General features: G+C 45.2%; 11 protein-coding genes across 11 annotated transcripts; 10 read left to right on the forward strand and 1 right to left on the reverse strand.

Annotated features, from left to right (window-relative positions):
- Positions 1-1,707: 1,707 nt before the first annotated feature.
- On the forward strand, positions 1,708-3,141 carry TbgDal_III5900 (DNA repair protein, putative; the record flags this gene model as incomplete). The annotated part of the gene is made up of 1 exon (XM_011774236.1): positions 1,708-3,141. The coding sequence occupies one exon, from the start codon at positions 1,708-1,710 to the stop codon at positions 3,139-3,141; it is 1,434 nt and encodes a 477-aa protein (XP_011772538.1).
- A 683-nt stretch (positions 3,142-3,824) lies between these two features.
- On the forward strand, positions 3,825-5,570 carry TbgDal_III5910 (hypothetical protein, conserved; the record flags this gene model as incomplete). The annotated part of the gene is made up of 1 exon (XM_011774237.1): positions 3,825-5,570. The coding sequence occupies one exon, from the start codon at positions 3,825-3,827 to the stop codon at positions 5,568-5,570; it is 1,746 nt and encodes a 581-aa protein (XP_011772539.1).
- Positions 5,571-6,320: 750 nt separating this feature from the next.
- Positions 6,321-8,045, forward strand: TbgDal_III5920 (hypothetical protein, conserved; the record flags this gene model as incomplete). The annotated part of the gene is made up of 1 exon (XM_011774238.1): positions 6,321-8,045. One exon carries the CDS (start codon positions 6,321-6,323, stop codon positions 8,043-8,045), a length of 1,725 nt encoding a protein of 574 aa, XP_011772540.1.
- Positions 8,046-8,517: 472 nt separating this feature from the next.
- On the forward strand, positions 8,518-8,919 carry TbgDal_III5930 (hypothetical protein, unlikely; the record flags this gene model as incomplete). The annotated part of the gene is made up of 1 exon (XM_011774239.1): positions 8,518-8,919. One exon carries the CDS (start codon positions 8,518-8,520, stop codon positions 8,917-8,919), a length of 402 nt encoding a protein of 133 aa, XP_011772541.1.
- Positions 8,920-9,513: 594 nt separating this feature from the next.
- On the reverse strand, positions 9,514-9,900 carry TbgDal_III5940 (hypothetical protein, unlikely; the record flags this gene model as incomplete). Its single annotated transcript, XM_011774240.1, has 1 exon — positions 9,514-9,900. The coding sequence occupies one exon, from the start codon at positions 9,898-9,900 to the stop codon at positions 9,514-9,516; it is 387 nt and encodes a 128-aa protein (XP_011772542.1).
- A 1,776-nt stretch (positions 9,901-11,676) lies between these two features.
- Positions 11,677-12,054, forward strand: TbgDal_III5950 (hypothetical protein, unlikely; the record flags this gene model as incomplete). Its single annotated transcript, XM_011774241.1, has 1 exon — positions 11,677-12,054. The coding sequence occupies one exon, from the start codon at positions 11,677-11,679 to the stop codon at positions 12,052-12,054; it is 378 nt and encodes a 125-aa protein (XP_011772543.1).
- A 635-nt stretch (positions 12,055-12,689) lies between these two features.
- TbgDal_III5960 (hypothetical protein, conserved) lies at positions 12,690-14,099 on the forward strand (the record flags this gene model as incomplete). The annotated part of the gene is made up of 1 exon (XM_011774242.1): positions 12,690-14,099. The coding sequence occupies one exon, from the start codon at positions 12,690-12,692 to the stop codon at positions 14,097-14,099; it is 1,410 nt and encodes a 469-aa protein (XP_011772544.1).
- Positions 14,100-14,723: 624 nt separating this feature from the next.
- On the forward strand, positions 14,724-15,212 carry TbgDal_III5970 (hypothetical protein, conserved; the record flags this gene model as incomplete). The annotated part of the gene is made up of 1 exon (XM_011774243.1): positions 14,724-15,212. One exon carries the CDS (start codon positions 14,724-14,726, stop codon positions 15,210-15,212), a length of 489 nt encoding a protein of 162 aa, XP_011772545.1.
- A 542-nt stretch (positions 15,213-15,754) lies between these two features.
- On the forward strand, positions 15,755-16,531 carry TbgDal_III5980 (RNA-binding protein, putative; the record flags this gene model as incomplete). The annotated part of the gene is made up of 1 exon (XM_011774244.1): positions 15,755-16,531. The coding sequence occupies one exon, from the start codon at positions 15,755-15,757 to the stop codon at positions 16,529-16,531; it is 777 nt and encodes a 258-aa protein (XP_011772546.1).
- A 591-nt stretch (positions 16,532-17,122) lies between these two features.
- On the forward strand, positions 17,123-19,957 carry TbgDal_III5990 (hypothetical protein, conserved; the record flags this gene model as incomplete). Its single annotated transcript, XM_011774245.1, has 1 exon — positions 17,123-19,957. The coding sequence occupies one exon, from the start codon at positions 17,123-17,125 to the stop codon at positions 19,955-19,957; it is 2,835 nt and encodes a 944-aa protein (XP_011772547.1).
- A 659-nt stretch (positions 19,958-20,616) lies between these two features.
- TbgDal_III6000 (hypothetical protein, conserved) lies at positions 20,617-21,135 on the forward strand (the record flags this gene model as incomplete). Its single annotated transcript, XM_011774246.1, has 1 exon — positions 20,617-21,135. The coding sequence occupies one exon, from the start codon at positions 20,617-20,619 to the stop codon at positions 21,133-21,135; it is 519 nt and encodes a 172-aa protein (XP_011772548.1).
- Positions 21,136-22,650: the final 1,515 nt, after the last annotated feature.

Below are 22,650 nucleotides of genomic sequence, written 5' to 3' on the forward strand. Positions count from 1 at the left end.
GAAATAAATGCAACACGGGAGTCAAGTAACAATAGACAAATATCTACACAAAACGTCTGGAGTCTTGAAGTGGGAGAATGAATAGCGAATCGAAATATTTTGTAAGAGGAGAAACCACACGAAATGGCGTCGAAAGTGAAGTGAAACATGATTTGATATTAGCAAAAGAATCGGAGTGACGGTGCGAAGGTCATTTCATTGATGGAATTGTTTGGACCTCGTGAGTTGAGGCACGGGAGTGCCGCAGCACTGCAATCTTCTTTTTTTCTTAATTATTTCTCCTCTATTTTTTATTTTGCTTTTTAAAAAAAAAAATGTTCCGTCGATGCCTTTCGTTACTTTGTTTCTTATCTTCTTCTTAGCTTCCGCCACATGAATTCTCCATCATGGCTTTGAGTTTCAAATGTTTTTACACACATGTTTTCCAGCACTGTTGTGTTCCCCACTGATTAATCACCCGAAGACGTGTAGATGTTTCCTACTTTTATATATTTATTTATTGATACATATTCATTCATATATTTATGTTAAGACGTACATATATACAAACAAACAAGCAAACAAATAAAAGTATTTGTACATGTTTGACTCTTCGTTATTGTGCGATACATATTTTCCATGAGTGAATTGTTGGCAGTCTCACATTAACTCGGAATCAACTACGCGGGAGCGAGTTATTATGGGCATCTGCTTTTTTTTTTAAAAAATCCCTCCTTGTTGTTGTTGTTGTCTTTATGAGTGTTCTGTGGTGAAGACTATTTCCCCCCTTTTATTGCTTTTGTTTCCTCATCTCCGCAACATCCCGCAACTCCTCAATTACTTCAATAAAACAAAAACAAAAAAAGAAGGAAGAAAACACTTAAGTTTTTCTTTTCTTTTTTTTATTTGTTTAATGACTTTCCCTTTTCGTTTCGCACGATCCTGTTATGCTCACGTGCTGACATCTGTGGTCGGTGCAACATAATTCTGAACCCCTTTGGTCATATGAGAAATTCCGTATCTTAGCGCAGCTGCTGTCATCTATTTTTTTTGTTCCAATTTCCTTCCTTCCTTCCTTGCTTCCTCTTGTTCCCTTTTCTTTACCCTCCTCCCCCCCTTTTTCAACCTTTTTAATGAAACAAAATGAACTGCGGCTCGCAAAGGTGAATGAATTGAAATATAAATGTATTGATGTGTGTTTGCTTCTTATGTTGCCGTGCACATCTTTTTTTAAAAAAAAATTTGTTTGCTCATTTTGTTCCCGTTCTTACTTCTCTTTTCACCTTGGAGCACTTGTAGACGGAAAAAGCATACCTCTCTTTATTTACTCCGCGTCCTCAACTCTTCGTGGTGGAGCCGTTGTTGCGAAGAAGGAGAACCAGCCGAGGCGTTACATAGAAAACAAGGTTGCCTCGCTGTGCGAAATAAAGAAAAAGAAAAAAGAAAGAAAGAAAAAGAAGAGACGCCTTTTGTGAATGCATATTGCAGCGGACGCGTCGCTGAAGGAGCCCACGCTTTAGTGAATTTAACCTTCCCTTTTTTCTCTTTCGCTCTATTGTGCGGGAGGTGCCCAAATCACGAGTAGGGGGAGGGGCGACAGTTACGTATACGGTTTATTGCGTCTTTACGCGTGTTTGGTGGAGTAGGTGGGGTATTCAACTTTTAAGATCACAGAATTGACCTGAAAAGGGACGCGAATTTTGGCTACATTTTTGAAAAGCGTGTTGAATGGCTAGCGTGAATGCTCCCACAACTCTCACCAGTGAGCTCTTCCATGCGCTTCCATGCCTGCGGGAGAATCCAACCGATAGTGTGCTCACCGCCGCACTGCTGCAATATTGTCAGGATGAAGATCTGGTATCCGCTGCAGATTTACTACTGCGGTTGATGGTGGATCAACCTCATGTGCAGCGGCGTATGACACGTTCTGTCGAGAATACACATCGACATATGCCGTTGCCTCAACCTGGAGATTTGCAGAACTTCACAGATAAGGTGCTACAAGCGCTATGCGATCGACATGTGTCACAACTATCTGAAAACTCAGGTGCTGCTGGGAGGAGTGTGAGGGCTCGCGGTAGCGGTTTTTCTTCGGTATCAGTGAGTGTGTCGGACATGCTGGCAACTGCAGCTGCATGGGGAAATGATTCCGTGAAATTGGAGGGGCTGGCACCTTTGCAGCCAACTAACCGGAAAGTTCACTTCTTCCCAACAGGCTGCTCACTGGTGGACCGCCTGCTCGCAGGAACCCCGTCAAATGCCACGGGTGGTGCTCTTGAAGGCGGGTTTTGCGCTGGACTTCTCACGGAGGTGCATGGTGAAGCAGGAAGCGGAAAGACACAACTTGTATTACAGTGCTTATTCCAATGCGTTGCTAGGCAACAGTGTGCTCTGTATGCTGTGAATCACTTACCCGAGCTGTTGATCAGCTCAGGCGATGGTGTTGGTGACAACACGTTTATTGATAGTTTGCGTGGCTTTGCAACTGAAAAGGTGGCGGCTCTTTATATTGTGTCTGAGGGCGTTCCTGCCAGCCGACTTGGACCACTCGCAACAGGGGCGCTTCATAGAGCAAAAGCGATGGTCCTTGCCGCGGCTTCCCGTCAACCGTCTATTGACGTGGAGCTTTTGAAGGCTCGTCTTGATGAATTCGTGACGGAACGAACTGTCGTTGCCGGTGTGGGGATTCGACCAGTTGATGGAGTTGGGGCGTTGTTACGACTGCTATCGGATGGTACGCTGTCTAGTGCCTTCTCATCTTTAGGCAATGTTGGGGTGGTTGTTGTAGATTCCATTGCAGATGTAGTGGCTGGTGGATCTTCGGGCGAGGAGATGAACCGTTGGGAAATTTCCACTACCGTAGCATCTGTGGGGAGTTTGTTGAAGTCATTTGCAGTTAAGGAAGGGGCTGCCGTGGTAGTAACGAATCAAGTTCGCACGTCGCTATCTGTTTCCGGTGAGGGGATGATACGCCGCCACACACCAGTACCCGCGTTGGGGATGCAATGGGCCGTTGCTCCTCATGTCCGTGTAAATCTGCGGCGACCGCAAAATACGGCAAACGCATCGCGTCGGCAATTCACGATAATATGCGGCCCTGCTCACCAACCCGCATATTGCTCTTATTTGATTTGTAACGAAGGTATATGCAACGACGAATGAATCGTGTTGTGCTGTTCCTTCGCTTAAGGTGTGGATGAATCGTTGGTGGTAAGTTACTGAGGCGTGTGGCTGAGCCCTATCGGTGGCGTCACTACCCGTTTTGTCGTTATTGATTTGGTTCAACTCCCTCGCACCCCACATTTCCGTCGCTCCGTGTGAAGTGCCGCGGGGTGGGGATCGGTTAAGTGATGTGCAATGGGTTGTTAGAATTTAAGGAAATCACAGGTGTGAAAATTTGTACTTGCTTGCACTTATTTGGCTGAGGATGCGACGTGGGCGCCTGACAAATCGATTTTGGCAACGAGTGAAGGACATCTGTAGTCAGGAGGCGGAAAGCTCATAGTGATCATAAGGCTTAACTCCGCAGCAGTGCATGGAGGGAGGTTCCCTTGTCTCGCAACTTCCAGAAGAGGTTCGCTTTTTTCCTGAGGATCGGTTGGAGCTGAGAAAACTTTATGGGAAATGGGGGGTCTGTGTCTGTGTCTGTGTGTGTAAAAGGTTCCACACGTGGGGCAAGAGTAAGTTTGTGTGTGTTTAACCGTTCCTCTATGCCAGTGTTTCTACAAATAAAATTTCGATATCTCCTTGTTTTGTTACCTTTTCACTCTTTCTGTGTATACACGTAATATATATATATATATATATACATGTATTAACACGCAGTTTCTGTTTGTCAGGTCGGGATGCTTTCTCAGAATGTGGCCAAAACGACGGTTCCGTCGTACTACATGATTCGGACGAATCTTCCGCATCGGAAGCCACAAAATCAGTGGGAAGGGGTGTACTACTACAGCGGCATAACGAAACGCCAGCGCCACCTCATTTTGCTGCATCGCAAACGTGAACGGGAGGCACATATGCGATCATTTAACATTTCACGGGCTTCTGTGCTGCAACGCCTGGAGCAACTCTCAGGGGACCGGAAGCAGGAGTCCCTACCACCACACGTTCGACTGGATTTGGCGGTTCGTTTGGCGCAACATGGGCTCTATCAACAGGCGACACCTATTGTTGATGAACTGCATCACCAGAAAGCGCTCCACGCAGGTCATTACGCACTCCTCATCAACGCACTAGCGTGTCCTCGTTTGGGCCAGCGGATTCTCCACTGTGACGCACAATGTGACCCGGCACTGACTTACAAACTACTTGGTGACGAGAACGGAGAGGAGCGAGCACAAGAGGCGTACCGTTGGTTTGATTTAGCACTTACTTCTCTTGCGGTGGATTGTGGAGGACGCACACAACCGAGCCAGTTTGTTCCTTACTTGCCGCAGGGGACATCTGCAGCTAGCCACATTACTAATGCGCTTATGCGAACGCTTCTCACCTGTGGTTACACGCACGTGGCTGCCATCCCCGACTCGGTGTACGACAGGATGGGTTCGATGGGTATCTCACCGACAATTAGCACCTACGAACTTGTTATGCTCGCTCTTTCACTTCAGGGAAACATGGTGGAGGCAGAGAGTATTCTCTCCTTTCTTCGTAGCCACCACAGTGAACACATAACAGTTGAAAGCTTTAACGCCCTTTTGTTGGGGCACCGTGAAGCGCGACAGTTCGACTGCTGTGACGCCATTTGGCAGGAACTTGTAGATCGCCGTTGGCCTCGAGCGAGCCCGCTGACCGCTGAACTGTACTTGCGTAGCATCATGGACCACGCCAATACCCCCACGAGTGAACCGCTTCAGAGTTTTGCCAACATTAACGTAGTGGAAAAGAAAAAAGTCCCCCTCGTTTTAGCACAAATGGATGAGTTAGGTGTCCCGCGTACGCACCTGTCGCGTGTATTGATGGATGAAGTGGAGGACTCGTTACGTAAGTTCCAAACATATAGGTCGCGCTTTTATGAATGGGGTCGTGCGGTAAAACAATTTGACTTCATTGAGTTCCGACGACGTAACGGATGGTTATACGACCTTCACCTGATGAAGTGCACAACGAAACAAGTGGGGCCGCTGCGTGACTTCAACGATCCCGACGCCGTGCAGGGTGCCGTGGCGACGGCTGAGATTCCTGTATTCTTCAATGAAAGGCCAGCGTGGGAGCGGCCTCCCTTGGAAGAAACGCTTTACGTAACGACAAATAAGGAGCGGTATGACGACGTCCGTGGGGGTGACATTTACTATGACGATACGCGTGGTTTACATGACCGCTCGCCGACGTGGATGAATGAAGTGCCAGAAACACGGTACGATCGACTGTACGGCGTGAACCATCCAGACATCGCGAAGATTGGCATCCGCCGCCACCTGAATGTTGAATATGTGAACCGAAAGGAGGTTGTAGAGCGCGATGCGGCGCTTATGAAGAAAACATTAAGTAGTGGACGTCGCCTGCGGCACCGCGTGGAATCATCGCGTACGCATCGCAATGCTGGTTCACTCTCCGGGATCTCTTCCACAGCAGGTGGTGGGTCACGGTAGGGTTACCGCCGTGTTTTGCGGGTTTTTTTTTTGCCTCTTGTGTTTGACTTATCGGTTTTGTTGGGGATTGTGTCTGAAATATCCTGTCGCCCATGTCTGTCTCCTGTAAATAATGGTCTTGGTACATCCGACGTGTGTCCCTTATTCGTTATCTTTTTTCTTTTTTTTTTCCCCCCCGGTGTTTCCCGTTGTCATTCTTACTTGTCACTGGCCTGCAGTGAAAGTGGAAAGAAAGAGGAATTTTAAGAGATGAAATCCCATGTTATGGTGGGCTGCGTTTCTTCCTCTTGTTGTTGGTGTTGTTGGCACCTGTTCGGCTTGGTTATGAGGAGGTTTTGTTCGTTCTTAATTTACCCGTTTCTTTTTTTTTTTTTACCACTCAGTGGCATCTGGGGGCTGTTTGGCGTGCTGCTGCATTTTTTCGCTTTTAGATGCCTTTGCTCCCTATTATTTATTCTTCTTTCATTCCGCTACACACTTTTACATCTCCTGTTTCCCTTCTTCACAATAGGGTAAGACGTTTTTACGGCATAAGAAAGGTTCAGAAGTACACACAAACGCGAAGCGAAGTGGTGGGCATAGAAAGCGGTAGCGAAGGAGGGAACATCCAAAATAAAGGTATTAGTAGAAGCGAGGAAGAACTTAGCTTATCCTTCCTCTTTTTTTTTCTTTTCAATATTGTTTAATTTGTTTCCATTTTGCTTCCGTTGAAACTTATTATTCGCACCACAAAACATACCTTCTCACGCAATGGGGCGTGGAAAGGGGCGTGGGAAGAACATTGACATTACCAAGAGTTTCTTCCAGCAAGCGGGATCGTTGGGTCGTGTTTCAGTCCAGCTCTCTCCAACTCGGGTTATTTCGGTAGGTGAGGACGAGATCAGCCCAACGAATGGTAGCAGAGCGGCTTTACAGCTGTGGCGAGATGACGGGACGGAGGTGGCGTTGAAATTGTGTCAGAATTGGAGGCAGGGTACATGTAATAGTCAAGGAGCTTGTAGTAATGCCCATGTGCTGGCATATCACAGCCAGATGCCTATGCCCAATATGGTGGGTGTGATGAATGCTTTTACACCCATTCCAATGCCTTCAACCGGCCCACGTGACAATTCCGAGAAATCGGTCTCACCTAAATGTTTACACCGGCCCCAGCTGCCACACCAACAACCACAAGGTGCCGTGGTTGATCCCGGCCGTGCAGCAGAACATAAGGTTAACAGTAACACCACAAACACAACAAGCCACGGTACACTCATTCCTGCACCTAGGAGTCAACAGAACAATCGGCAACTTTACGCGGCAAACAATAGTTCTGCACCTTCAGGCGTACGTGCTACCAACACAACCTGGGGGCGTGAGGCCCTTGGACCTGACAACCACTACGGAAGCCAACAGCAGACTCATAATCCTCAACCGCAACCGCAACATCAACCGCAACAACAACAACAACAGCAACAGCTGCAGCAGCTTGCGACTCAACCCCGAGGTGCGTGGAATGTGTTGCAGCCTAACGATGATGGTAGACGACAGGCGGCGGGTGTTGTTTTAAGTGCTGCATATCTTGACAAATTGAATCAGAGACCAAAGGACAAGTGCGAGCTCGTGAAGCAGAAGGCTGCGAACAGTCAAAATAGCAGTAGTTTCAGCGGTAACAATAGTTTGAACAGGGGGAGCGCTCCGCGCCACCAACCATCCCGAAGCCCAACAGGGCCCCGAAGGGAAGACACGTGGGCAAGTGTTGCGGCGTTAAACCATTCAAACGGAGCTTCCGTCATTTGGGGCGATGGTGGTGTACAAATGTGGGATTTGATGTTGAATAATACCGCCGCCTCGCCAACCCCATCGCAGACCAGTGGTGTTAATCAACCGGCTTTGGGTCGTGATTTAAATACTGCTGCACTGAGACCAAATTCGGGCCAGTTGTGGTCATCCCTTGCTTCCAATGGTCGGCAACGGAGTGTCAACAACAATGCGGTCCCCAGCGCCACTATTAACAACAACAACAACAACAGCAGCATGAACAGTGGTGGTTTCATCAGCGTAAACACCAGCCCCAACATCGGGAATAACAACAGCCCTCAGCAATGCTCCAGCAATAACGGTAATGGTGGTATAACTGGTGGAAGCAGAACCTCAAGTGCCGCTGCGTCTTCTGAAGCTCTGAAAAACCAACTGTTGCGAGCGTTGGTGGGTGGAGGAGCGGAAGCTGATGAACTCACTTCTCCTCCTCCTCCTCCTCTTCCCCGAGCAGAAGTTGCGCACAGTCGAGTGAGCAGCGGTATCGTTAGCATAAACACGGGTGCACCATCGGTTGGTTGTACTGCTGAAGGCATAAAATCGGGTGTGTTGTTAAGTTTATTAGGGAATGATGGAGATGGCGGAGTAATGCATGGGATGATGCCACCACAACCGCCTCCCCTTCAGGACGGTACTCACAAGATCCAACATTTGATGGCGCTGCTAACCACAGAATAGACTCATGTGAAACAGTTTCTTTTTTCTTTTTTTTTTACTTCACTTTTTTTATTTTTATTTTGCCTACTTTAATTTTATTACGTAATTTTCGTCTACCAGTTTTGGTTGATGTGAAATTTGATGGTGCTTGTTTGTGTGTGTGCGCATGCGCATGTGCGTTGACGGAAGGGGAGGAGGAAAAGAGTGTTGGTAAAACAAAGTTTAGGGAGGTGATGATATTGGTGAAATTTGTTTCTTCAAAGGACGTAAAGAAAAGCAAGGAAGAAGTAGAAAAAGGTGGTGGAGGAAAAATGAAGGGCATGATGTGGGATGGAGTGAAGGAAAAGACTGAAGAAATAAAAACAAACGGAAGAGGTTGGGAAAACTCCTCCTCCCCCCCCCCCACAAGAAAACAGCAACAACAAAAAAAAACAAAACAAAACAATACAAGCGAAATCAGGTTGCCATATGGTGGTTTTGTCAGTGCATTCTAATGTTTTGCCTTGGCACTTTTTCCCATCTGATGTCTTTGGTTTTGGGGAGATTTATTTTGGTTACTGCCGTTTGCGTCGGCTGTTTAGTCCGGTTGATTTCACCTTTTTTTTCTTTTTCTTTTTCGTGTATTTCTTTTTTCTTTTCTTTTTTTTCTCTCTCTTTCCTCTTTCCTCTTTCCTCTTCTTCTTCGTGTGTGTGGCCTTTGCAATTTAAGAGATGTACTAATAATAATTTTTGTTATTACTACACAGCCTCTTTTGTGTGTGTGTGTGTTTCTTTCCCGTTGGTTGTCCCCGAGACGTTAATTGTTGCTGCGGTGTTTTTTTTTCCCCCTCTTTCTTCTTTCGTTTTGTTGTGCGCGTGTAGAGGAATGAGAAAAAGTAGAAATAACGTGACTTAAAGAAAAACAACAACAACAACAACAACAACAACAACAACTTCTTTTGTTGTTTATTTGTTTCAGTGTTGCGGCTACTTTATTATTATTATTATTACCATTATTATTATTATTGTTGTTATTATTGTAGCCGAAATTCCCTTGTTGATAGGTACGTATGTGTGCGTATTTGTGTTTGTTTTTTTGTTGATTATTTTTCCTTCATTGTGTGACTTTCTGTGCTGCAGTTGCCTTCTTTTTGTGTTCATTATGCTTATTACTCATTTCTCTGCTCGTCAGCTTTGCTATGAATATGCTTGTACACATATGCATGCACCAACTTAGGTATATTAAGTATATATATATATATATATATTTGTGTTTATGTATGTTTTGTTTGACTGATGCTCCTGCAATGTTTAATGTGGAAAAATGATATTTGGGCGATGAAGTGAAGCGTATGGTGAGAGGTTGTATAGTTGAAATATAAAAATATTTCAGTTCTTTTTTCTTCTTTTTAATTCCGTTGTGTTGTGTTGGGTTGTGTTTTTGAAAATTTTGTGTTCTCTTCTCTTCTCTTCTGTTTCGTTTTGTTTATATATATATATATATATTTATTTATTTATATATATATTTATACGAAAAAAAAATGTGGTTAAGGGAAGGAATGTAAAGGAATATGAAGATTTCAAACAAAATAAAAAAAGAGTGAATGGTGGCGCGACCGCTTTTTCCACCTTTGTGCGTATCTGTGTGTGTCTTTTTTTTATTTCTTTTCTCGTTATGAGTAAAAGAAAATATAAAATAACTGTTCGTTAAGTAATTAATTAGGCGATTGAATATTGGAGGTGAGGGGAAAGGTGTGGCGACGAGGTTCACAGAAAAAAAAAACGGAAGAAAAGGAAGAGGTGAAGGAGGTTTTGTTTGCAAAGAACTTCTGAAGTGAGGTTCTTCCTCTTTTTTACTTTTTTTTTTTAAAATATCCTGTTTTGTGTGCTTCTCCATTCATTTTAGTTGAACAGATGAGCATATAGAATATATATATATATATATATATATATATATATATATGTATACATGTAACTGCGTAAACGAAGTTACATTTATTTGTTAGGGGCAAGGCGTTTTTTTTCTTTTGCAGCCATGCAACAAGTTGGAGTGCGAAACTGTTGCGTGAAGTTATTGTTGTGTTGTCGTTGTTTCTTTACTTTTTTTTTTATAATTTAAATTATATTGGAGGAGGCGTTAAGGAAAGGAGGAGGGAAAGAGGTGGAGGGGAAAAAATATATATATATATTTATGTTTGATTGCGATGGTAATTGATTGGGGTCGCTGCCATTTAATTGGTTTGTTTTTAATAGTTGCTTTGAGTTTATGTGTTGTTCTTATGAAAATTTTTTTTTGATCATTTGTCGTACTCCTCTCTGTTGTTTACTTTTACTTTTACTCATTCAACTTTTCACCGCTTGTGTTAGCGACAGAGCGATGGGTCACGAGGCGTTGACCTTCATTTTTTTTTTTTTTGGTCCTTTTCCCCCCTCCCCATTCTTTTTTGTCTAAAAAAAAAATTATCTTTTTACCTTTATTTCCTTCTCCCTTCTTCCATTTTTTTTTCACTTCTTTTTTATGTTTTTTTTTTTTACAAAAAAAAAAAATTAAAATGTATTGGTTATATTTTTGTCGCTGCTGTTTGTCTCGTGGCGCTTCAGAAAGTAAATAGTGTGTGCGAAATATAGTGGATTCTGTTGTTTTTTTTTTTTTTGAGTAGGGAGAAGGGGCTGAGAGGCGGGGATTATTTAGTGACGACAATGAAGTGAAGCGATGTGCTTATTAATAATATTATTATTATTATTATTGTTGTTGCGAGTGTTGTTGTTGTCATTATTGTTATTATTAGATTTTTACGCAATGCACAACTGAGTGATTACAATCATAATCATTATTGTTGTTGTGATTGGTACTATTCCTTTTAACATTTTTTTTATTTTGCGTTTCTTACGACTTTATAACGTCTCCAATTCAATTCACCTTTTTTTTTATTTTGCGTGTGTGTGCGTTTGATTGTGATACCAACCGGTGGCAGTTTTCGCTGTGATCAAATATAATTCATTTGATCAATGAAGAGAAAATAAAAGGAAAAAAAGAAAGAAAAAAAGACTTAATTCCTCCTATTTTCTTCTTTTTTTTTTGTGTGTGTGTCTTCTTATTACAGTACCCCTCTTTTTGATGTGTTATGGTTCCGTTGCGTCTTTCTTTCTTTTTTTTTTTTCGTATTTATTTACCCCCATCCTCTCTTTATTTATTTATCTCTCTTTCTTTCTTTCTCTTTCCTTCCATTATGCCTTTTACTAAATTTTATTTTAATTTATTCTCCTCCGTTTTTATACTTCCTTCCCTTTTCTTCGTTTTTTCCCCCTCTTTTTTTTTTATTACTTTGCTACTCTCCACTTTTAGTTCCTATTTGCCTTTATGTGCGTCTGTGTTTGCTTTGTTCATATGCCACTTCCCCTCTTTTTGCAAAATAAAATAAAATAAAAATATAAGAAAAAAATAAAGTAGAAGGAAAGAAGGAGGAGAAAAAAAAGAGGGAAAAAGGATTATAGTATTATAAATATTATATATATTATATATATATGTTTTTTCCTTTTCTCTTCCTTTTTCAATATGTTTTGCTTGTTTTATACTGCGATGAGAAGCGGTGATTGGGCTTCATTTCAAACCAAATAGGGGAATTGTGGTGTATGCATTTCTATTGTGTAAGTCTTAAGGATATTAAAGTTGATGTCTTTCTTTCTTTTTTTTTCTCTCTCTTTTATATGTAGGAAAAGTGGGGTAAATAAAGTAAAGGGAAAGAAAAGAAAGAAAGAAAGAAGAAAAAAAAGGAAAAAGTCAAGAAAGAAAGGAAATGGGAGAGTGAAGGGATTATTATTATTATTATTATTATTATTATTATTAATGCAGTTAAGGGAGGAAGTCCTAGATGGCATATATTTATACATCTACATCTACATCTACATATATATATATATATATTTATTGCTTCATTTATTTATTTTTGTTTATGTGCGTGTCTTTTTGTGTGTTGATGTATTGCAACAGGAGCGTGAAGAGAGCAACAAACGAACGTACAGAGAAAGGGGGAAAAAAACAGATAAATGATACGGAATAGGGAATGGAGGAAATCCTTCTCCGAAAATTCTTTGCAGATGTTTGTTTCTCACGGTTGTCATAGAAATATTTGGTTTACGACTTCGTATCAGTGGATGTTTGTGTTCCGTTTATTGTTATTATTTGTCACATATTTCTCCAAAAGGAGATACACTTTGCAAGAGGGAGGAGAGAGAGGAGTGAAGAAAATGAAGAAAATAAGATGTATATGGTTACTGTACTGCATGCGGTACACATAACCATGAAAAAAATAAAAAAGAGAGTGGTGGTGGTGGTGGTGGTGGTGATTCACTTGCACTTTCTTTTTGGTGGAGCGTGTCAATATGTTTTTTTTTATTACTGTTTTTATGGTTGTTGGCGTTTATCCCTCCCCTTCTTCTGTCATGTAGCAATTACCTTTACATGGCTACACTTTGCCTACTTGTCAAACTGTTCTCATCTGTACCGAAACATCTTTTTATTCTTAACTTCTCTTTCTTCCTTTCTTTATTTTTCCCCCCACCACTTACTCTTTATCTATACCACTGCTACGCATGTATGTGTGGTGCGGGAATTACAGGATACGTGCTGTATCCTGCTTTCCTTCTTAGTGTCGCATTTTATTTTCCATTACCATCAAAGAAGCGATGTTAAGTTTTTTGATTGACTGCAGCGAAGACAAAACTGATCTCACATCGCTTCTTCTACTGTCACGGTTGCTGAATGATGAACAAAAGGAAAGGGAGGCACCAAGTGAGGGTCCGGCTGGAAATGTTTTAGAGGCATCCATTAAAGACAAGGAGAAAGGAAGTGGTGCATCTTTAGATGAAGGAACCGCGACACAAAAAGAAAGCGGTGTTGAGGGAGGAGTGTCGACGGCAAAGAAAAGATCAAATGTTGCCGCTCAGCGCGGTTCTAAGGACAAGACACAACATCAGACACAAGCGGCGAATGCTTCCGTTACCGTTTCCAAACCGAATGTTGGTGGACCCGTGCCACCACTTGCACTGACGAGCACGTTGGCTTTTATGATGAACGGTTGTGGTAGCTCCCGCAGCGAGTTTCCAAATCTCTCTCTTCTTTGTGAAATCAGCGGTAGCGAGGAGGCCCCTCCCCAAGCCCCGATGCAAAAAGTCAACTCAAACTCTGAAAAGCGTGTAGAAGCAAAAACTCAGGGTCGAAAACCCATTCAACGGCGCCCCCGGACCCCTCCACCAGGCACACAAGCCGTACAAAGGAAAGGAAGAAGGGCTTCAGCGGAACCATCATTGGTTCCCCACACGCCTCCCAAACTGGAAGAGGCGGTGATCCCGATATCAAAGTTTCGTGCGCCATCTTCCGTTGGAGATGATGACATGGCCCCCACTTATTCGCGAAACGGAGGTCATACGGTAGCGAAACGTGTTATTCAATACACTGAGAATATACCGTTGACAATTACTTCGTGCACTCCTGACAGCAAGCGTCGGTCGTATGCGCGACGTTACGTTTCCCGGTTACTTAGTAGTCCCATTGACGCCGCACACTCAAGGTACCGTGGAAAGTTTGAGAATGCAATCACTCACGCTCGTGGTTTTTACTCAGGAGTAACGAACAGCAATGTAAGTTACCATCTTGATCCCCCATCACTCCGAAGACAAGGTCCAGAAACCCCTAGTGTGAGTGTTTATAAAGCGGAAAGCAATACAAGTGAATTTGGTGGGTCAACAGCCAATTTATTTCATAGAATCAATAGCGACTGCAAAGGAAGGATGTCGAAAAGTTTACATCATTTGGAACAAGGAAAGTTGTACGGAGCAACGCGATCCTCCTCTCTGGGCTCAAATATAGCGCCGTCACCGATGGGTGGAAATGCATCGAGGTGTTTGTTGAGCTTACGCCGCTTGGGGGATGTGAAGAGACGTCAGAGCGGACTTGTGTTGGTGGAAGATCAACTTGAGAGGCAGCAGTCTCGCTTTCTAGATTTAATGATAGAAGGGAAGTCCATGCAATTTACCGTCCGAGCTCCACAGAAGAAGAGGAAATTTCGCTCAGGGGGGAAGGCTCATGTGACATAATGAACAGTTGTGAAGTTAGGACGGGGCATATGTTGCCTTCCTTTTGAATCGTTCCTGTGGGTCGTGGTGAATCTTTTCCTCCTCGCTACCTTTCATCCAACATACTTCCGTCAATTAGAAGAGGGAATATGTTCGCAGCCTTGACTAAAATGGACATGTGTTTTGGAAGAGTGTTTATATTATATTTTTCTTGTACTTTTGTTATTTCCTTTTTGATCTTCTTTGCTTTTTTTTCTTCGTATCTTTTTTCATCCTTTTTATTTATTTCCCTTTTAGCAGCTCTGAAACTTTCAACACTTTTTTTTGTTTGTGCTCACCCGTAACTAAGTTAACATCCCTTTTCTTTTTCCCTTTTGTTTAAGTGTCACTTGTATTTCCACCTGATTTTCTACCGTAGTTGTTGTGCGGTTGACGTATTACATTTACTGGATTGTTTTGCACGTTTATTCGTTTAAACCTCAGCTGCCACACGGGGGCGAGCCGATTTGGGTGGTATTTTCCCCTCCCTTCGGTAGCTCCCAGAAGAAAATAAGCAATATATATATATATATATATATATCTTTATTTACATTTATATAACACCCAAGAGAGAAGTGAAGTCACGTGTGAGGGGAAAACTGCGGAATGAGTAGTGAGAGATATGTGGATGGTGACCTCGGTGAGCCTTTTAACAGTGCAGAGCCGCTTACGTTACCAGTTGTTGTTCAACTCCTTCGCGGCCGGCGGGACACGTCACTCGATCATCCCGCCTCACGTCTAATTGAAAAGACATGCAGGCAAGTGGAACTCATGCAGGAAACATGTGCAGATGAGTGCCGGGTGCAACGAGTAATGGAGACGAGGTTGCGACTAGTTAACAAAAATAATCGCCAGCAAATGAATGCCCACCTGGGGAATTTTGTAGTGGGAGAGGATGGATTTGCCACTCTTCCACCGGAATCAGATGAGTTCCTCGACACAGCGGAGGAGGAGGCTATGAAAATGTTTGAGGTGGTAGCACTTGGCACGCTTCAGCCAAAGACGGCGGACGAAGCTCGTGAGTTAATCCCTTCACTGGGAAGGTTTGAACCGGCGGATTTAAATAAGGTTTTAGAAATGCTCGACTCTTTATGAAGTGGGCTAACAAACACGGTAGTGGCAACGATAATAACATCGAGCTCGAGAAGGGCACATCACCTTTGGATTTGTGGGGGTTCACAAGTGGTGGATGCTTGCTTTTTGTATTCGTTGTTATACGTTAGGGCGTTGCGAGAGGCACGTCAATGGTCGGTCTCGTCCATTCGCTCGTTCTTTTTTCCCCCTTTGAATAAAGAAATGATATTTACTAAATTCTCTGTTTTTGAGTTGGTTCGACTGTTTCCTTGTGTTGAGCCCAACTTTTTTCTCATTTTTTTTTCTTCTGTGGATCTTTCTATTTTTCTTTCAAAGGTTGTAACCCATTTACAGCACTCTGCCGCCTCTCTCCTATTAGCAGAAGTGAAGCTTAGGCAGCGGAGACAACAGTGTGCTCTGTTGACACTGTTGGTGTAATTAATCTATTTCAAATAAGTTAACCTTTTTTTTTTTGCATTCTACTTTGACGTTATAAATTAATTATCCGTTTTTTTTTGTTGGAGTTGGGCACTCTAGTTGCTGCTGAGGTTAATTAGTAAACCATGACCACGTTCAAGCGGGAAGACCTCCGTCGTGTCTTTTTTAGTGATCTCTCTGATCAGTGCAATGAAGATATCATACATGAACTTTGCACGCAGTTTGGGCCTGTTGCCAACATTGTTTGGCCAACGTCAAGTAATCTCGGTGGTACGCAGCAGATGACATTTTGTTTTGCGGATTTCTACAACGCAGAGGATGCCAAATATTGCTTTGAGGCTCTACATCGCAGTCGCACAAAATTGTTTGGAAAGGAACTGCGCGTTTCCCACGCAAGTACGGATGTGCACCAGAAGGAAATCGGTTCGCGTTCGAGTAACCGGCATGTTGTTCACGAACTGCACGAGATTGGCGCAAAAGTTGTTGTCCGTGGCGTTGATCTTAGCGTAACTGAGTACGAACTGACTTCATTCTTCGCGCAGTTCGGGAATTTCGCCGTCCCCCCACGGATGGTACGCGACTTTGACGGAAACTTCCGAGGTGTTGTCATTCTCTCTTACGATGATTTTGCCTCTAGCGACCGTGTCATTGAAGAAATGCATCAGAAGATATATCGGGATCGTCCTATATCTGTTACCTACGCTGAGCTGCCCGACGGAAGCGGAAGATTGCATGGTACAGCGGAAGAACGGGCGAATGCGGCACTGTTCCGCGAAGAGGCGAGAAAACATGAGGAGCGCATCGCTCGTGAGCAGCAGGAGCACGAACGGGAACGCACACGCAAACGGCAGCAAAACACATCGTGGGCTGCAGGTATCGACCCCTACGCTCGCGTACGTTAGTTGGTGTGGGAGAGAATGATTCAAAATGACAAGGGCTGATCATGTGCACTATTGTTAGATTTTTCTGCGGTGCAGTTTCATTGATCTGGTTTCATCTTCTCTCCTCTTTTTTTTTTTTCACCCTCTTTTTTTTTTGTTGAACATGCGTTGCGTTATCCATGCGCTTCAGAAGAGCCGGTTGTTATTAAAATCTTATCCCTTGGTTTCCCTTAATCTTAATATTAACCTTGATATTTTTGTCTGTATTTTGTTCTATTTTCACTTTCTTGTTTGTTTATTGGAGCACGTTCCCGGACTTTACTGTTTCGAGGAACAGGCGGTAAAGGCTGTAGGGTGGAGAAATTTCTTCTCCACTGAGGGGAGAGCCTATCACGTGTGCTGAGGGATAGTGGAAAACTGGTTGATTTTCCCACAAGTTGTGGAAGTTGTTTCCATAGAGCAGTGCTGAATAAGCAGCCGTGTCCACAAAACGAGAGGGAGGCCGGTGGCTACGTGTCGCGTCTCCAATTGAATAGAATAGAAAACCTCAGCACAAAAACTTGGAAGAGGTTGAAGGTAGAGAGGTGTCGAGAGAGGTTGTGAACCACTGTAATGGGTCGGGCAACAGAGGCACAACGTGCCGAAATGGCAAAGGAGGAAAAACTACAGCGGGCGCTGCATGAAAACCAGCAACTCAAACAAGAGGTTCTGGGATTGCGCGATAAGTTGAAGATATTGCAAGTAAAGTTTAATAAGGTAACTAATGACCTGAAGCGTGTTTCACCTGACATGTTAAAACATCTTAACGAGGTTGCTTCATCCGCTGCAACATCACCGCCCCTCTCGTCAATGCGGACCGCCACAAGCGTTGGCGGTGCTTATGCTACCCGGCAATCAACACCGGGTAAAAGATCATTTTCTCTTCAGCCGCATGCGGGAACCGGTGAGGGGGCTGCTCTATCATTGGGAGAGGCGGTGGACCCTGCAGAGTTGCAACAGTGCCGTGAAGCACTTCATCGCGCCCAATTAGAAATCGTAGCGTTACGTGCTAATACCGCCGCAACTGTGGGGGGTACAACAGCTGGTCCCTCGCCACCATCTCCGGCTATGGTCACTGTAATAGAAAAACTTAGACAGGATCTTGCTAGCGCTGTGGTGGAGCGAGACCAACGCGCTGCTGAGGTTAGTGTACTTCGTGACGAGTTAACACGGACTCGCACCCAACTGGAAGATGTGCAATTCACTCAACAGCAGCAACTTGCTGTGGAGAGGCACACTTGTGGTATGCTTAACGGGCGTGCCCAAGCGGCCGAGAGTAGAAAACAGCAGCTGGAAGCCGAATTTCGTCGTTCTGTTGAAATTCTCACACGGGAACGGGATGAACTTGCACTTAAGCTTCGCCTGTTACAAGAGGAGATGGACAGCGAAAAACGGTACGGGGCGGGCACCGTTGATCCCACACAGCTTGTTCAAGTTCAGGCAGATTTGCAGGATAAGTCAAGGCAAATCACTATTTTGACTAGTCGTATGCAAGGGTCGCAGCAGCAGGTGGAGACTCTTAAGAACGAATGCAGTCGCCTTTTGGATGAACTCCAGAAGTTTCACGCGATGCATACAGAAACGAAGCGGCAGCTACTGGAACTGGAAGGTGAGCGAAATTTGTTGCAAGTACGCTGTGCACGTGTCGAGGAGTTAGAGCGGACCGTGAAGCACAAAAGCGAGGAACTTATTCGTACCGAGCAGGAACTTTTGCGCACAGCAAGTACCCTGCAGAGTTGCAATAGAGAAACTGAAGAGGCTGTTCGACGTGAATTCTCCTCCCGCCTGGCAGATGTTCAGGGAATGCGGGACTCTGCTGAGGCACAACGGCGTGAAAAGGAACGACAGCTCCTCGAGGCGCAACGTGAGTTGGGGGAGCTGCGTCGTCAGTTAGAACTCACTCGCGAAAACGCCACTATGTTCCAAGCGGAGTTGGAGAAATCGGAGGAGGAACGACAAAAGTTATCAGCAATGGCCTCCGTGGCGGGGTATACTGTGAAAGAGTTCGGTGATGAAAAGGTTAGACGTGCCCTGGCGGTAGTGGCCATGCGAGGTGACTCTGGTATTGACCGTAACGGTGGGACCGGAGGTGTGACAAATGGGTTTAGTGATGAGGTTCCGGTCAATGCGTCAGATGGCGCGGCGGGGGAGGCGCTTGAAATGTGGGATGCACTTCGGTGGGATGAGGGATGGGAGGCACAACAGTTGCGTGAAGCACTTGCAAGCGCCGCCCTCGACATGGAACTGGCCGAATCCCGCTGTACCCAAATGAACGAACAACTTGAACGAAATCGTCACCTAATGCAGCAGCTGTCGCATGAGCGCGACGCACTGTTAGAAGAGAACATAGAGATGCGGCGGCGGCTCACGCATGTTCAAACTGCGTTTGCCAAACAGCAACTGGAGTCATACAATGCGGCGAAGACGCGTGGCACCACAAATGGAGGAAAGGGATCAAGCGACGGTATTATCAACTTTTGCATACATGATTTGGAGTGTAACGATGCAATGCTGCGTGCTTTGGGTGCTTCCCAAGTCGCCGGTGCGGCTGTCACTCTGTTCTTCTCGCTCGATGGTCTACGGTCGTACGATACGATGATGTCGCCCATGTTCTACTCACTTGATAGCCCTCTTGACATACGCTTCTGCTACGATCGTCTTGACCGTGATGAAGCTACTGTTGCGGAGATACGTGCAACAACGTTCGTGTTTCAACTTCACCAGGTATGTGGCACGGGAACAAACATTGTCGCTATGGGGGAACTTCCGGGTGTTGCGCTTCTGCAGGCACGAGAATCAGCCGTTCTGGAACGCGTTAAGCTGGTAAGCGGCAGCGGGGAGGAAGTTGGGGTTGTCGCCGTTGAGATGTGTGCTCTCAACCTGTTGTTACCTATTCTGCTGGATCGTCCACTCTCAGGCGTTGGAAAGGATGGCGACTTTTGTCTCAACTCAGATGCAGTGCGTGCAGCACTGGTGGCCATGCGCAGTGTCGTTGCACTCCGTGTACAAGTTTTCCGTGCTGATGGCCTGCAGAATTCACCCACACCGCAACCGTATGTTTTCTACACCGCGGCAATGCCATCTACGACACACGGTGGGATTAGTTGTATCCGTGATACAGTTGTTCACACGTCCACAAAAGCCTTAACATCCGATCCTGTGTTTGACGAGGAACCTATCGACCATCGTGTGGTAGTGGACAGTGAGTTGATTTCATTTGTGTCTGAGAGCTCGGTGGTATTTGTTGTGTTTGACGCGCAGGCGCGAGATGTGCGGTCGAATTTGGGCGTTGCGGAGGTTCCATTAAGGCCATTACTTGCATCACCACAGGCGGTAATACGCAAGACGGAGGTGTTACATCCACAGGGAACGCTGAGCATCGGACTATCGTGGGTGTGTAGAAGTTAAATGCGTTGAAGAAGGAGAAGCGAATTTTAAGTTTCATGAGTGTGGTTGTGCGGAAAATTCTGAAACCCCTTGCTCCAGGTGGTTTTCATTTTTCCTTCCCAACCGGTGAGGTTTTTTGTCTTTATTATTTCCGAACGCACGTTGGTATTTTCACGTGTGCGTGGAAATCCGTGCACACGCAACCATTCAATATGAGTGTTTTTATAGGGTGCCAACTCGCATTTCTGACAGGCGATCCACTTTACCACCAGTGATTACGGCCAAGCGAAGTGAGTGATCTGTGTGGCTTGCACATCCGTACGGCTTTAGTGCGACAACCAATGGTGGATTTCGTTTTGTGTGTTTTCTGTCCTCCCCGCTCCTGTTTCGGTATCTTTTCCTTATCCTTTTTCATTTCTCCACACTCTTCATCCACCTGCTTTGGCGTCTTGTCCACGAGAATTTTTTTTGTTGTTGTTGTGGGACACCTTTAATCCTTCTCCACAGTAGTGCAGAGTCGGCCGCGTAGGCAAAAAGGGTAGCACAGGTCCTCCCCCCTTTTTTCTTGGGCAGTACTCTTAAAAAACAACAACAACAACAACTCATTTTGCGCCCCGGAAGTGAATCGCATCACATCGCGGCCTTCAAATTAGGGAACTCCAATACCCGGCGGAGGGATCATGTTATTCACCCGCTGTCTGCTAGCGGTCACGACAATTAACAGTAGCACGGCATCGGCAGCTGGCCGCCTTATTCGCATCAGGAAGAAGTCAAAATGGATTGACAGGAGAAGCAAGCGGATTCCGCATAACGGAAAGGATGTGTGGCAGTTTGGCGAACAACCCAGTTGCGCGCTATGCCACGTGCGGTTCAGGTTTAAGCAAGACTACGAGGCACATAAGGAAAGTGAACTTCATCAAAACCGTCTGCGGTGGGTGGAGACTATGAAATGGTGGGAGGAAATCGGGGAACCCCACCATCAGCAGCACGCGGCATCGGAGTGGGAATGGTTCCGGCAGCGCGTTTTACCCGCTAAAGCCGCAGCAATGGGATTGTCAGAAGAGGATGCGGCGAGGGAATTGCGGCGTGCTGTTATGCATGAGACACCTCGTTGGTACTCCCGCATCCAGCCCCCGAATGCCCGATCGGAGATAAAGGAACCGAGGGACCAGCGTTGGCCATCATCGCCGAAATGGTAGTGCTATTGGTAGCATTTTCGTTGTTTCATTTCGTAACCTCCTTGAGGGGTGGTGTTGTACGCTCTAACTCGAGGGTGCTGGCCAGCGCTTTTGCATACCTTCTCTTGAGTGGAGGAAACAACCTCTTCAGCACTGCTGTGCTCAACAACCGTACGATCTACTGGCAATGTTTGCTTTTCTGTTCTTTTTTTCTTTTGCAGCATTCACCAAATTCACTTACTCCTTCCTATTCAACGATTTCCCTATTGACGCCGGATTTCCCCCATTTGAAGGTCAGGTGGAAGTAGCGAAGGAACAAAAAGGAAAAATAAAGGAAGAAGAAAACAAGAAAAGACACCTCGAAGTGGCGGGACTTGTTTATTTCTTTGCCAGTTGTGCTGCCTCTACGAGTTACTGACACAGCTTTCTTTTTCTAGTTTTTTATTGTGTTTGTCGGCACTGTTGACGACCCAGGTGCAGCGCAGGGATGGACGGTTATCTTCCTAACCTTACCAGGGAGAGTTTAAACATCCCTACGAGAGGGATTTCCGGTCAAAACCAATGGCGGACGGTGCGTCGTGTTTGCAACACTGCGAGCTCTCACGATGGTTATAAAAAAATGCTTGAGGGTGTTCGAAGGCAATTCCTTGAACCAGCATATCAGGTGCCGGTATCACGACTACCTGATGTTCCGGTACCATGCCGCCCGCCGCCCTCCTCTTCCTCTCCCGGTCGTTTCTCGCGGAACCTTCAGTACACTGTGAAGGATCGAAAAATTGTGAAGAAGGAGGAGGAAGATATATGCAGCCCCTCACTGGAAGCACTGGAGGAAAATGGACGGCAGCACATCATTGTGAATGAAGTTTGGGAGCGGCAGGTTTTGAAGCAGATGATGATTGTCCGTTATGTTACATTTGTGCTCCGGGATGAGATACGCGACTTGGAGCTTGTTGAACGAGAGCAGCGTGGCACCATCGCCTTTGAGGAGGAGAAGGAGCGCTATTGGTTGCAACATGAATCTGATGCGAGCGTTCAACTGCGTGAATACAAGTTGGCACTTTCAGCTAAGAGGGAAAAGCAGAAGAGACTACAAGAGAACGAGGCGTTGTATCGTGCTCGATCGTCAAGTTCTCCGTTTCCCATGAATGAATTCAAGATGGAACCTGATGCCCAGAAAATCCTTCAGGAGTATCTAAAGATGAAACATCTTGCAGACGACGGTGAAGGCCAGTCTCAAGAATGCCCCCATCCCCCACTCCGGAGGTCGCCGCAGCAGCAGCGATCAGCTGAGCGCTACAGGCGATTGATAGGTAAAGTTTCCAGTCACAATAACCCACCAGTGGTTCGTGTGCAACCACTCAGTAACGTATGCAATACCTTGGGTATTGCAGCTTATATGGGTCTTCTGGAGAAAGACTCGGAGAGCCGTAAAATGATTGAGGAGCGTGAGGAGGAGGAGTACAAACGCATCATGGAGCATTTTGAGGAGCAGTCCTCTCTACTGCTGACGTGGAAGCACAAACGCCTGCACTTGGA

The sequence above is a fragment of the Trypanosoma brucei genome, chromosome 3 (genome assembly GCF_000210295.1).
Source record: "Trypanosoma brucei gambiense DAL972 chromosome 3, complete sequence".
NCBI classification, from domain to species: domain Eukaryota; phylum Euglenozoa; class Kinetoplastea; order Trypanosomatida; family Trypanosomatidae; genus Trypanosoma; species Trypanosoma brucei.